The sequence below is a fragment of the Oncorhynchus kisutch genome, linkage group LG3 (genome assembly GCF_002021735.2).
Source record: "Oncorhynchus kisutch isolate 150728-3 linkage group LG3, Okis_V2, whole genome shotgun sequence".
In the NCBI taxonomy this organism is placed as follows: Eukaryota; Metazoa; Chordata; class Actinopteri; order Salmoniformes; family Salmonidae; genus Oncorhynchus; species Oncorhynchus kisutch.
The window spans coordinates 44,790,373-44,806,122 of NC_034176.2; the positions used below are offsets into that span (position 1 = coordinate 44,790,373).

Below are 15,750 nucleotides of genomic sequence, written 5' to 3' on the forward strand. Positions count from 1 at the left end.
TAAGTGACCCAAAAGAACACTTTTGGCGACCCGCCCAAGGATTTACATGACATAGAAAAACTCATATTTAGGAAGTTAAAGACAACTGCGCCGTGCTTCTCCGCTCATATATCCTAGTCTACAGACTATTTAAGTGAGACCACACATATAGGCTCACTTGATCTCGCACACCCAACAAAAGAGAAGAAGGGTAGGCTACTGAACTTGAAGCAGAATTTTCCTTTGAGAGTTTTGAATAGTACGACAAAGATGAGCTTTTATTACAATATATAATGCATACTAAACAGAAAGACAACCGTTTGAATTAATCTGTGGGACACATTTTTTTTCTTCATATTTTAAGCAGGAATGCAGCTCTCTATTCCCACCACCGCTTCCCTGACTCTAATGTGGCACTATGCGCGGATGCTGGCTGACATTTTTGCACATATTTTTAGGGTTGAGAAATACAGACCACAGACCCTAGATGACTTGATTTCTCACAAGAACATATTAAGCACCAGTAAGTATGTTTTTGTTAATCTTTGAAACAGCAGGGACGGAACTACTATTGAAAACCTGACCCTTATCCATTCCAGCCACAATTCAATTGTATGGTTCAAGTGAATGTATTCCAAATAATGTTTTCATGCTCAAATGAACTATAACATGTTTTGCATAATTTCTATGTAACAACCCTGGCTTTCTTCAGTCCAGAAGTTTATCAGTGAGGACAGACTGCCACATCTCTTCTATGGACCTCCAGGTACAGGGAAGTCGTCTACTATTCTAGGTACTGCCAAGCAGCTCGACAAGGACAATGAGTTCAACGCTATGGTCTTGGAGGTACGCTCCAACTCAGTACATAAGTATTCAGACCCTTTGCTATGAGACTCGAAATTGAGCTCAGCTGCATCCTTTTCCCATTGATCATCCTTGAGATGTTTTTACAACTTGATTGGAGTCCACCGGTGGTAAATTCAATTGATTGGACAATGTTTGCAAAGTTACACACCTGTTTATATAAGTTCCCACAGTTGACAGTGCATGTCAGAGCAAATTCCGACGGTTGCTCTGATAGCCTTAGGTGTTCCTCTGTGGAGATGGGAGAACCTTCCAGAAGGACAACCATCTCTGCAGCACTCCACCAATCAGGCCTTTGTGGTAGATTCGCCAGATGGAAGCCACTCTTCAGTAAAAGGCACATGACAGCCCGCTTGGAATTTGCCAAAGGCACATAAAGGACTCTCAGACCATGTGAAACAAGATTCTCTGGTCTGATGAAACCAAGCTTGAACTATTTGGCCTGAATGCCAAGCATCACGTCTGGAAGAAACCTGCCACCATCCCTACAGTGAAGCGTGGTGGCAGCATCATGCTGTGAGAATGTTTCTCAGTGGCAGGGACTGGAAGACAAGTCAGGATCGAGGGAAGATGAACGGAGCAAAGTACAGAGAGATCTTTGATGAAAACCTGCTCCAGAGCACTCAGGACCTCAGACTGGGGTGAATGTTCATCTCCCAACAGGACAACGACCCTAAGCACACAGCCTAGACAAATCAGGAGTAGCTTCGGGACAAGTCTCTGAATGTCCTTGAGTAGCCCAGCCAGAACCCGGACTTGAGCCCGATCGAACATCTCTGGAGAGACCTGAAAATAGCTGTGCAGCGACGCTCCCCATCCAACCTGACAGAGCTTGAGAGAATCTGCAGAGAAGAATGGGAGAAACTCCCCAAATACAGGCGTGTCAAGCTTGTAGCGTCATACCCAAGAAGACTCAAGGCTGTAATTGCTGCCAAAGGTGCTTCAACAAAGTACTGAGTAAATGCTTATGTAAATATGATATTTCTGTTTTTTATTTTGAATTAATTTACAAAAATGTCTAAAAACCTGTTTTCACTTTGTCGTCATGGGGTTTTGTGTGTAGATTGATGAGGGAAATAAACAATTGAATACATTTTAGAATACGCTGTAACTGTCAAGCCTGCTCCCGCTCTTCCCCCCCTGGCTCTCAAGGGCGCCAGGTTCCCCAGCATTGTGCACTCCTGCTATCATCATTACACACACCTGACTCCCCCCCGTCCCCCCCCGTCACACGCATTAGCGATTATTGGACTCACCTGGGCTCAATCACCTCTGTCATTACCTTCCATATATCTGTCTGGTTCCCTGCTCTGTTCCCTGCTTTTGCATTAATGTTTGTATGTCTTTGTATACCCGTGTGCTGACGCTGTTACTGTCCTGTTACCTGTTTGTTCCGCATTAAATGTTCAACACCCTGTACCTGCTTCTCATCTCTGGTATCGCTCCTTACAGTAACGCCACAAAATGTGGAAAAAGTCAAGGGGTCTGAATACTTTCCAAATGCACTGTATCTGTTATTATAACAAATTATTGTTCTTACATGTTAATGCATTTATTTTAGCTAAATGTGTCGACGACCGAGGTGCTGATGTTGTTTGAGGACCCATCCTGAGTTTTGCCAGCACCAGGACCATATTCAAGTAAGACAATAATAATAGTGGATGTGAATCTTTCCTTTCAAGCACAATTCGGTACGCATCTTGATACATGGGTTCCGATACGATAAAATAACAATTATTTTTAGTTTGAAATTATTCAGTGAAATAGTTTGATTAGTGGAAGGAATCAATGCAATTCGGTTCAGGATTCAAAACGATTCGATGCACTAACATTTGTTGCATGAACACATTCATTTTACAGTCTATATTAAATGCTGATGGCGCTCAGGAGCTGGGCCTTTCTAAACTGGATCTATCTGATCTGACTTCTCTGAGCTGAGTGACACTCTGTTTGTGTGAGTGAGTGCTTTACAGTGTATGGTGTGTGTATGACCCTGAGCTGAGCATTAGGGCAGACTGAGCATCTATAACTATCAGATCAGGTGGGGGACAGGCAATCTGAAATCCCCATCACCCACTGAATCACTTGCCATTTTAGCAGATAAATTTTTTTTAGCAAGTAAAATGTTAATATTTATCTTTAGAAATGAGCTTTGACTTAGCCAATTAATATAACACAGATATGTATCTGTGATGAAGTCTGATTGGCCAAGCTTCAGATCGATCACTCCCACTTGAGTCCAGTTGCAGAAGAAGGTGTGGTTTAGTTAGGTTCTTTTCATAACGTAGTATGGCTATAACAGTCTGTACTTTCTTTGTGCAGTCACAAAACCTATTTCAATGTTCTTGTCATTTCCTTGTGGTTCCTTGCATACCAAAATTGACATGCTAATAACTTCAGATCTATTGAATGTTCAAACATATCTCAAATTCATTACATAAAGTGAGAGACATAGCATAATTACACAATTATTCATTTGTTATGATGGATATCAGAAATACTCTTTGGAACTCTGTGTCCTTTGGAAAAAGTACAATATAAGGTTTTTGGGAGAAAAAAATTGCAGCTTTTCACTTTAGCAATCCGGTCCCTTGGTATCACCCAGGGCCTACACTCTGCAACATCTCTTTGTCGTGCTAACGTAAAGGGCCTCCCATTGATTGGGAACCATTTGAGCAGCCTCCACCGAGGATAATTCCTTTGACATTCAAACTGTGGCCATTTGACGGCCGGGTTCTTTCTTAGCTGGGTGTCTTCCTGGATGACGTGAAGCCATTGAAGAAGAATGGGGATCTTTCTCCCCCATGGAGAGTTGTCTCCTATGAATTGAGGAGTTTTATTGTCACATTCACCGGATAGATTTAGTGAAATGTGTTGTTTTATGGGGTCAGCCATGGTAGTAGGGGGCCCCTGGAGCAAATTAGGGTTAAGTGCCTTGCTCAAGGGCACATCGACAGATTTTCACCTTGTTGGCTCGGTTACTGGCCTAACGCTCTAACCGCTAGGCTACTTGCTGCCCTAGTAGATGCCTCAATCCTGTGTTGACTGTAGATGTTGATTGGAAGAAGGTGTCCTTCCTAGTCAGACGGTGTGGACGAGGTCGGTGGGGGGTTGACTGCTCTAACGCCTCAATCACATCGACAGCGTCATTGCGTTTTGGTACACTAGCTTTGGATTTCGGCCCCTTCTCAAAGGTGAAGGGTTTTGACCTTTTGAAACTTTATGGAGGAGAGCTCTTCTCCTGCTCCAACCGAGTGCAGCTTGCAAAATTATTGCTGTCCTTCTTGTGAAACCTGTTCATGTACAAATGACCAATGCACTGACGACTGTTTAAAGCAAAACTACCAAAGCTATTTCTTATGGTGAACACGCCAATCGAAAAGCCCCAATCAGCAGTTAGATGTGAGTTGCGTCCACTCCGATAGCCTAGCCTACACAACTTCACTGGTAAAACACAATTTTCTACACCGCATTTGGTAACAATGACTGAGCAAATTACATTGGATGTCACCCAACTAATAAAGCCTATGATTTGACATTGCGAAAGCCATTTTACAAGCATTTGAATGCAGAAGGTGCTGAACAGATGTACAAATATTAGATCAGGGATAAGCCTACCTCTCGTTGGCACGAGCAGCTATATGCTCTGTGCGCACAGCTGTTAACTGACTTCGAGATCAGTGACTGTCATGCACATTTACATGCTTAATTAAATTTTGGCTAATGGGTGAGATGATGCATAAATTCAGTCACAAAAGATTAGAAGTATTTTCAGGGGGGGTACAATTAAATGAGGAAAACACTTTAGTGAACTGGCGGTTCATAATGTTTGAATTAATTTTCTGATGACGCATGCAACTTTTGGATCGGTTTGGGCTCCCATGGACCCGACACACTCCTATCTTAAACGATCCAAATCGGTAAATCGTTACAATCCCTAACAATAATCCTTTTAGAGAAGTAGGTCTTTTAGCTACCATATCGCAATCAGTTTCACAGTCTTTTCAGCAAGGACAAGGGAATTTATGTTTCATGATTAGCGACTCATGGTGTAATTGTAACATCATACAAGAACTCAAGTCCTTTTGTTCACCTGACCTAGAATTCCTCACAATCAAATGCCGACCGTATTATCTCCCAAGATAATTATCCTCTGTTAATGTCACAGCTGTGTATATCCCCCCTCAAGCCATTACCACGGCCCTCGATGAACTTCCCTGGACTTTATGCACACTGGATACCATATATCCTATGGCTGCATTTATTGTAGCGGGGGACTTTAACAAAGCAAATTTGAGAACAAGGCTACCTACATTCTATCAGCAAACTCTGAATCACTGCTACTCTTTCTTCCGCGATGCATACAAGGCCCTCCCCCGCCCTCCTTTTGGCAAATCTGACCACGACTCCAATTTGTTCCTTCCTATAGGCATAAAATCAAACAGGATGTACCCGTGTTAAGTAATATTCAACGCTGGTCTGACCAATCGGAATCAATAAGACATTTAAACGCGTTAACCCTCGCAAGGCTGCCAGCCCAGAAAGCATCCCTAGTCGCGTCCTCAGAGCATGCTCAGACCAGCTGGCTGGTATGTTTACGTAAATATTCCATCTCTCCCTGTCCCAGTCTGCTGTCTCCACATGCTTAAAGATGGCCACAATTGTTCCTGTACCCAAGAAGGCAAAGGTAACTGCACTAAATTACTATCGCCCCGTAGCACTCACATCTGTCATCATGAAGTGCTTAGACCCACTTCAATTTGCTTACCTCCCCAATAGGTCCACAGACGATGCAATTGCCATAACACTGCCCAATCCCATCTGGACAAGAGGAATACCTATGTAAGAATGATGTTCATTGACTATAGCTCAGCATTCAACACCATAGTACCCTCAAAGCTCATCATTAAGCTAGAGGCCCTGGGTCTCAATCCCGCCCTGTGCAATTTGGTCCTGTACTTCCTGTACTTCACCCCCAGGTGGTGAAGGTAGGGAACAACACCTTCTCTTTGCTGATCCTCAACACTGGGGTCCAACAAGGGTGCGTGCTCAGCCCCCTCCTGTACTCCCTGTTCACCCATGAATGCGTGACCATGCCCTCAACCAACTCAATCATCAAGTTTGCAGACGAAACAACAGTAGTAGGCTTGATTACAAATAACGACGAGAAAGCCTACAGGGAGGTGGTAAGGGCACTCGGAGTGTGGTGTCAGCAAAACAACCTCTCACTCAACGTCAACAAATCAAAGGAGATGATCGTGGACTTCAGGAAAACGCAGAGGGAGCACTCTTGAGTACACATCACGGACAAACTGTAGTGTTCCACCCACACAGACAGTGTGGTGAAGAAGGCGCAACACCGGCTCTTCAACTTCATGAGGCTGAAGAAATTTGGCTTGTCATCTAAAACCCTCACAAACTTTTACAGATGCACAATGAGAGCATCCTGTCGGGCTCCATCACGGCCTGGTATGGCAACTGCACAGCCCACAACCGCAAGGCTCTCCAGAGGGTGGTGCGGTTTGCACAACGATTCACCGGGGGCAAACTACCGGCCCTCCAGGACACCTACAACACCCCATGTCACAGGAAGGCCAAAAAGATAATCAAGGACAACAACCACCCGAGCCACTGCCTGTTCACCCCGCTACCATCCAGATGGCGAGGTCAGCACAGGTGCATCAAAGCTGGGGCCGAGAGAATGACAGAATACAGCTTCTATCTCAAGGCCATCAGACTGTTGAACAGCCATCCCTAACACAGTGAGGCTGCCGCCTACATACAGACGTTAAATCATTGGCCACTTTAATAATTGGTTCACTAGTCACTTTAATAATGGCACTTTAATATTGTTTACATATCTTGCATTACTCATCTCATATGTATATACTGTATTTTATACCATCTATTGCATCTTGCCTATGTCGCTCTGTCATTGCTCATCCATATATTTATAGATATATGTTCTTATTCCATTCCTTTACTTAGAGTTGTGTTTATTAGGTAGTTGTTGTGGAATTGTTAGATTACATGTTAGATATTGCTGCACTGTCGGTACTAAAAGCACAAGCATTTCGCTACACTCGGAAGAACATCTGCTAACCATGTGTATGCTACCAATTAAATTTGATTTGATTTGATCACATGATTATTTAAAGTCCCCCGTATCCTACACAGGCAGCCCTTACTTCAATTCACAAAATGTGTGTTTATTTTTTGTCTTTGTCTTCCAAGAAGGGTTTCAAGTTGGTGATAGTGGACGAGGCTGATGCTATGACCCGGGATGCCCAGAATGCATTGCGGCGAGGTAACCATCTGCTTTTGATGTGCTCACCTGCTGTGCACCAACTGGCCAAATGAGCTGCCTGCCAGCTATCCAGTCATTTCCAGTCATTCTCACTGATTAAAAGATGTGCTTACTGTAACATGAGATAAGAGACGACAAACAAAATGTGGAATGCATTTAGGAGGGGGATACTGCATATTACCCTGTTATTACTGCTAATGATTTACAATATGAATGTGCTGCAATTGCTTGTAATAGATCCCACTGATTTAACAGCGGGTTAATATTTTTTATTTTACATTTTTATGAGGTTATGTCCGCTGATCTTCAAAACATTGACATCCATTTCTCCCTTCCACTCTCCTTGCTTCCTCTCCATTATCGATCTCCTCCCCCTCTACCTCGCTCTTCCACTCCTACAGTCATTGAGAAGTACACAGAGAACACGCGTTCTGCCTGATCTGTAACTCCAGATGCACCAGGTTCCGTCCTGTCTCAGGACCAGATGATCCCCAGGCTGGAGTATGTTATCCAACAGGAGAGGTGAGGGGGTCTAGAGAGGCCAGAGGTTATCTGGAGGGGCAGGCTTTTAGTGTCCCAGAAAGACACTCTGTGCTGGGTTTTATTCTTGCCTTTTAATCAGAGGCGTGTCTGATCTTGTCCCCGCAGCATTGATATAACTCCAGATGGAATAAAAGCTATTGTGACCCTATCATCGGGAGACATGAGAAGATCACGCAACGTACTGCAGGTACGAAAAAACCTATTACCAGTGTGTAGCTAAAATGTAGTCAATTGCATCACAGTGTTCAGTTTTTATTGCTGATCAAAATGAATGAATGTATTAACTAGTGCTGGTCACCAATATGGAATATCGATATTAGTAGCATTTTTTCGATTTCATATTGATGTATCAGTTTGTAAAAAATACATTGCAACTTTGTGAATGTTCACTTTTCTGTAAAGTCTAGACTTCTGCTTGTGGATTGTCCATTGGGACAGGTGTAAATGTTCTGGTAGCATAAACCTAGCTAACCAGTTTGAATACAATGGGAAGCCCACAGTTGATGGCCCATCAGCAGGCAATTAAATATGCTAATTCAAGAACCTGCCTTGTGAGAAGGTCTGTGAGAGGGTTTTCTGCATACAGGAACAGTCATTTATACTTTTTTACAGAACAGTGTAGGTTAAAGCTAGAATCCTTAATTTCAAAATATCAAAGCGCTGTTTTGGTAAAAAGCTGAGGGATGGGCCTGGATAAATGTAACCACTGTCAAATTCGTAGACCGAGCTGCCTACGGGTGCAACATTTGAGTTTTAATCATGTTTTGAGGCTATACTGTTTTTATTTACATTGTTTACAAACATTGGAGTAAAACAAGCTGATATTTTTGTTTCTGATGGGGTATGATAGTTGAACTAAGCTCATGAGGTATTTATGTTATATTCTCCAAGAATCAATGGGTATATATCATTAATGTATAAGTCCAAAAATGGATGTAGCAACTAAGGATTATAGCTTTAAAGACGTCCTCCAGAGATTTTTTTAATGTTCCTGTTGAAAAGCGATACTTTAAATAATGTACACATTAAAGATAAAACAATATGTTTTGAGCAGAATAGTGGTTTTTAAGGAGTAAGGCATTCAAGGAGTTGATGTCATCGGCCTCCCACTTGCTTGAGGAACAATAGAGGACAAAATAGGAAAGGCCTACCCACTGGTGTCAGATCATACCTGGACCACCTATTGAGATGTACCTTTTGTTAAGTAAATTGGGTGTTTAATGAGGTCAAAAGGAGACTGGAGTAGGACCTCCTGTCAAGTTGGTTGTTGATCATTGCTAGACAGCCATTTTCAAGTCTTGCCATAGATATTCAAGCCCATTTTATGTCAAACTGTAACTAGGCCACTCTGGGACATCGTCTTGGTAAGCAACTCCAGTGTATATTTGGCCTTGTGTTTTAGGTTGTTGTCCTACTCAAAGGTGATTTAATTTTTTCCCAGTATCTGTTGGAAAGCAGACTGAACCAGGTTTTCCGATAGGATTTTCCCTGTGCTTAGCTCTATTCCATTTATTTTTATCCTCAAACTCCCTAGTCCTTGACGATGACAAGCATACCCATAACATGATGCAGCCCACACCGTGCTTGAAAATATGAAGAGTGGTACTCCGTGACGTGTTGTGTTGAATTTGTCCCAAACATAATGCTTTGTATTCAGGACATAAAGTACATTTATTTGCCACATTTTTTGGTTGTATTTAAGTGGCTTATTGCAAACAGGATGCATGTTTTTGAATATTTTTTTATTCTGTACAGGCTTATTTCTTTTCACTCTTGTCAATTGGATTAGTATTTTGGAGTAACTACAATGTTGTTTACCCATGCTTAGTTTTCTCCTATTACTGCCATGTAATTGTTTAAAGTCACCATTGGCCTAATGGTGAAGTCTCTGAGCAGTTTCCTTCCTCTCTGGCAACTGAGATAGGAAGGATTCCTGTATCTTTGTAGTGACTGGGTGTATTGATATCCAAAGTGTTATTAATAATGTCTGCTTTTTTTCTTCTTTTTTTACCCATCTTCCAATACTTTGCAAGGCATTGAACAACCTCCCTGGTCTTTGTGGTTAAATCTTTGTTTGAAATTCTCTGCTCGACTAAGGTACTGTACAGATACCTTTTTTTATGAGGTAATCGTTCAAAAAACATGTTAAACACAATTTTTTGCACACAGTGAGTCCATACTTGTTAAGCACACTTCTACTCGTAAACGTATTTAGACTTGTCATAACCAAGGGCTTGAATACTTAAAGACATATCATTTTTTTTACGTTAAATTAATTAGTAAACATTTCCAAAAACATAATTACACTTTATGGGGTATTGTGTAGGACAGTGACACAAAATCTCAATTTAATACATTTTTAATTCAGGCTGTAACATAACAAAATGTAGAAAAAGTCCAGGGGTGTGAATACTTTCTGAAGGCAATGTATATTGTCATGTTATATTTGGTAGATCTACTGTATTTTAAACACACAGTATATGAGAGAAGACCTACCAGGCCAGAATTTGATACTATCTGCACTGTGACTAGATGTTTTCTTGGTCTAGTGTCCTGAGAGACCCCTCGTGGTTGCCATGACTACCGGTGTTTTCACGGTAGGCGGAATGGCTTGCCCTCGGTAGTGTGGTACGCACCACTACTGCTACGATTTAGCATTGAAATGAACAATATAGCGAGATTTAGTTTTTTATGATTATGAATAATTGTCTTATTTCTGAGGTTATGTATTTCTGTTCTTACGTAACTATCTTGGCAGATTCATCAGGCCTTACCATAGAGGACTTCATAGTTATTTATAATTCTCGTCAATTTTATGATACACTTCTGTAGGGTATATTAAAGAGGTATCCCTCAATATATAAAGAGGCAATGGTGATAATGTGATAAGTGGTTTGGTTATTAGTTATGAAATATACGGGGCACCGTCCATAATCTTGAGGCTATGGAGAAATTTGAGCCTTAAATTAATCTTTTATCAATTATCATCCAACTTTCTGAAGACATCGTAAATACTTTTGAACTGTTTGGTACCAGAACCACACGCTTGTAAACACACAACCACACGCTTGTAAACACACAACCACACGCTTGTAAACACACAACCACACGCTTGTAAACACACAACCACACGCTTGTAAACACACAACCACACGCTTGTAAACACACAACCACACGCTTGTAAACACACAACATCTACTAACAAATAAAACTAAAAAACGATGCAAACTGTAAAATGATGCAGAATAAAATAATGGGGTTTCCTGAGTGGAAAACAGGAATGGGAGAGCTACATGTATGTCAGCGCTAAAGCAGCACTTGGCAAAAGGTGTAGGCAGAGGCATACATTTGAAAGAAGTTGAGAGAGAATGGCTCATCTGTGGTACATCATACATTTATTTTATTTGAACCTTTATTTTAACAAGGCAAGTCAGTTAAGAACAAATTCTTATTTACAATGACTGCCTACCCCTGACCAAACCCTAACCCGGACAACGCTGGGCCAATTGTGTGCCGCCCTATGGGACTCTAGGCTTGTAATACAGCCTAGAATCGAACCAGGGTCTGTAGTGACGCCTCTAGCACTGGGATGCAATGCCTTAGACCGCTGCGCCACTCGGGAGCCCAGATGATGATCTAGTAATCTATTAGCATTTTCACTGTAGCAGTCCGGTCCCTAAAAAGTGCAGTACATTAATCAATACACAAAATCATAAGATTAGGCCTACAGTTTAACACCAATGCATTTGAGTTTAAGTAAGGCAATCCACTTGTATACTTATTCATCTGTGTTGAAGTCTGATTGGCCAAGCTTCAGATCACTCACTCTAGGTGTGAAAGAAGGTGTGGTTTAGTTAGGTTCTGTTCATATATCTATATATATATATATATTATGTCCATAACGGTCTGTACCTTCTTTGTGCAGTCACAAAATCTATTTAAATTCCATGTAATTTCCTTGTGGTTGACATGGCAATAACTTAATATTCATGATTGCTTGAAAATATCTGAAATTCATTACACAAAGTGAAAGACATACAGAATTACAGTCAGTAATTTGTTACGATGGCTATCAGAAATAATAGTTTGTGTCTTTTCATTGTAGTCGTCCAGTCCCTTGGTATTACCCAGGGTCTTCACTCTGCTACGTCTCCTCATTGTGCAAACGTAAAGGACCTACTATTGATTGAGAACCATTTGGGGCAGACTCCACCGAAGCTAATTCCTTTGACATTCAAACTGTGGCCATTTGACAGCAGGGTTCTTTCTTAGCTGGGTGTCTTCCTGGATGAAGTGAAGCCATTGAAGAAGAATGGGGATCTTTCTCCCCATGGAGAGGTGTCTCCTGGGACTTAAGGAGATTGGTTGATGCCTCAGCCCTGTCTTGATTGTAGATTTAACATATTTTGTTTGGAATAAGGTGTCCTTCCTGGTCAGACAAGGACGGTGTGTGTGGGGGGGGGGGGGGGTCAGACCGACAGCGCCATTGCGTTTTGGTACACCAGAAGTACATTCATCTCCAGCAGAACACTGTGTTTGCCTTACAGTATTGCGTTGCAGAGGCAGTTGCAGTGCGTTCTGTGTGTGTGTGTGTGCCTTCGGAAAGTATTCAGACCCCTTGACCTTTCCACATTTTGTTACGTTACAGCCTTATTCGAAAAATAGATTTTTTTTTAAAACAACATTTTCCTCATCAATCCACACACAATACCCCATAACGACAAAGCGAAAACTGTTTTTTAGAAATGTGTGCAAATGTATGGGGGAAAAAACACCTTATTTACACAAGTATTTGCTATGAGACACGAAATTTTGCTCAGGTGTATCCTATTTCCAGTGATCATCCTTGAGCTGTTTCTAGAACTTGATTGGAGTCCACCTGTGGAAAATTCTATTGATTGGACATGACTTGGAAAGGCACACACCTGTCTATATAAGGTCCCTCAGTTGATGAAACCAAGATTGAACTCTTTGGAACCATCACTATGGTGAAGCATGGTGGTGGCAGCATCATGCTGTGGGGAGGTTTTTCAGCAGCAGACTGGGAGCAAAGTACAGAGAGAGAAAACCTGCTCCAGAGGGCTCAGGACCTCAGACTGGGGTGAAGGTTCACCTTCCAACAGGACAACGACCCTAAGCACAGGCAAAACAGCCAAGGCAAAACAGAAGTGGCTTCGGGACATGACCTTGAGTGACCCAGCCAGAGCCCGGACTTGAACCCAATCAAACGTCTCTGGAGAGACTTGAAAATAGCTGTGCATCAACGCTCCAACCTGACAGCTTGAGAGGATCTTCAGAGAAGAATGGGAGAAACTCCCCAATTAAAGGTGTGCCAAGCTTGTAGGGTCATACCCAAGAAGACTCAATGCTGTAATCGCTGCCAAAGGTGATTCAACAAAGTACTGAGTAAAGGATTTTGAATACTTATGTAAATATAATATTTCTGTATTTTATTTGTAATAAATTAGATAAAAGAAAAAAAACAGGTTTTGAAATTGTGTCATTTATGGGGTATTGTGTGTACATGAGGGGGGAAATATAATTGTATCAATTTAAAAATAAGGCTGTAACGTAACAATGTGGAAAAAGTAATGTGGTCTGAATACTTTCTGAAGGTATCCAAGGTATGCATTGAATTGTATGTGTACATTTCCCAAAAAACATGTGACTGTCTGCACACGTGTGGTAGATACATTAATTCAGTATAGTTGCATAGCTACTAGGGCTGTTACAATATCAGTATCGTAATATTTTTTTTCATGGGTAACCATGAAGCAGACCTAATTCTTTGGTACTTTAAAAACCTATGGAAAATGTTGTGTGCTATAGCTTAGAAAATAAATATGACTCCAAAAAAACAGCCCAACTCTAGGGCTGTTTTCCTGAAGAAGTCAAATCAACTTTTTTTTGTTTCCTTGCCATGATACTAACGAGTTTCGAGATACTGGTGTCATCCGGGCTGAATGTTCCGCATCATCGACGCTGCTGGTCTGAGGCGTAGGATCAATGCGTGACGTTGCTACACCTGTTAATTTTAAGATGTGAGGTTTTGAGGTATTTGAAACACTTCTTTGGTATAAATTAACCATGTATTTTGGTTTCTTACAGTGGACTTTCCTCCTGTGTTTCGGATGGGTTTGCTTATCAAGTTGGCAGATATTGAGTAAGTGCTTATGTACAGTGGGGGAAAAAAGTATTTAGTCAGCCACCAATTGTGCAAGTTCTCCCACTTAAAAAGATGAGAGGCCTGTAATTTTCATCATAGGTACACTTCAACAATGACAGACAAAATTAGAAAAAAAATCCAGAAAATCACATTGTAGGATTTCTAATGAATTTATTTGCAAATTATGGTGGAAAATAAGTATTTGGTCAATAACAAAAGTTTATCTCAATACTTTGTTATATACCCTTTGTTGGCAATGACAGAGGTCAAACGTTTTCTGTAAGTCTTCACACGGTTTTCACATACTGTTACTGGTATTTTGGCCCATTCCTCCATGCAGATCTCCTCTAGAGCAGTGATGTTTTGGGGCTGTTGCTGGGCAACACAGACTTTCAACTCCCTCCAAAGATTTTCTATGGGGTTGAGATCTGGAGACTGGCTAGGCCACTCCAGGACCTTGAAATGCTTCTTACGAAGCCACTCCTTCGTTGCCCGGGCGGTGTGTTTGGGATCATTGTCATGCTGAAAGACCCAGCCACGTTTCATCTTCAATGCCCTTGCTGATTTTCACTCAAAATCTCACGATACATGGCCCCATTCATTCTTTCCTTTACACGGATCAGTCGTCCTGGTCCCTTTGCAGAAAAACAACCCCAAAGCATGATGTTTCCACCCCCATGCTTCACAGTAGGTATGGTGTTCTTTGGATGCAACTCTGCCTTATTTGTCCTCCAAACACGACGGGTTGAGTTTTTACTAAAAAGTTATATTTTGGTTTCATCTGACCATATGACATTCTCCCATTCTTCTTCTGGATCATCCAAATGCTCTCTAGCAAACTTCAGACAGGCCTGGACATGTACTGGCTTAAGCAGGGGGACACGTCTGGCACTGCAGGACTTGAGTCCCTGGCAGCGTAGTGTGTTACTGATGGTAGGCTTTGTTACTTTGGTCCCAGCTCTCTGCAGGTCATTCACTAGGTCCCCCCGTGTGGTTCTGGAATTTTTGCTCACCGTTCTTGTGATCATTTTGACCCCATGGGGTGAGACCTTGCGTGGAGCCCCAGATCGAGGGAGATTATCAGTGGTCTTGTATGTCTTCCATTTCCTAATAATTGCTCCCACAGTTGATTTCTTCAAACCAAGCTGCTTACCTTTTGCAGATTCAGTCTTCCCAGCCTGGTGCAGGTCTACAATTTTGTTTCTGGTGTCCTTTGACAGCTCTTTGGTCTTGGCCATAGTGGAGTTTGGAGTGTGACTGTTTGAGGTTGTGGACAGGTGTCTTTTATACTGATAACAAGTTCAAACAGGTGCCATTAATACAGGTAACGTGTGGAGGACAGAGGAGCCTCTTAAAGAAGAACTTACAGGTCTGAGAGCCAGAAATCTTGCTTGTTTGTAGGTGACCAAATACTTATTTTCCACCATAATTTGCAAATAAATTCATAAAAAATCCTACAATGTGATTTTCTGGAATTTTTTCCTCATTTTGTCTGTAATAGTTGAAGTGTACCTATGATGAAAATCTCCATCTTTTTACGTGGTAAAACTTGCACAATTGGTGGCTGACTAAATACTTTTTTGCCCCACTGTATCTTCAGTATTGCTGTTGCTTATATACCCAACAAATTGTAAGTCACTTTGGAAAACAGCGCCCGTTAAATGTGAATTAGGATGACTAATATGTTACACTTTTTTGATAATGTGTATAGGTACCGGCTGGCCTCGGGACTCAACGAGAAGACCCAGTTGAGTTCGATGAGAGAGAGATTTGGGTCAATGATGCCACCCAGACCAGCGGTCCCCAAACAGTCACAACCATCTAGTACAGTGCTTCCCAAACTGTGCCCCCCCCCCCCCCCCCAAATATATATATATATATATATTTTTTT

The 15,750-nt window shown here is 41.7% G+C and overlaps 1 protein-coding gene across 1 annotated transcript; it reads left to right on the forward strand.

Annotated features, from left to right (window-relative positions):
- The first annotated feature begins 513 nt into the window (after nt 1–513).
- On the forward strand, nt 514–15,710 carry LOC109883628 (replication factor C subunit 5). Its single transcript, XM_020475666.2, is given in 10 exon segments — nt 514–825; nt 2,405–2,483; nt 5,471–5,530; nt 7,078–7,150; nt 7,552–7,575; nt 7,578–7,617; nt 7,619–7,672; nt 7,799–7,880; nt 13,802–13,856; nt 15,571–15,710. Coding segments are annotated over 8 exon segments (405 nt in total). The 5' UTR covers nt 514–825; nt 2,405–2,483; nt 5,471–5,494; the 3' UTR covers nt 15,612–15,710.
- The last annotated feature ends 40 nt before the right edge of the window (nt 15,711–15,750 follow it).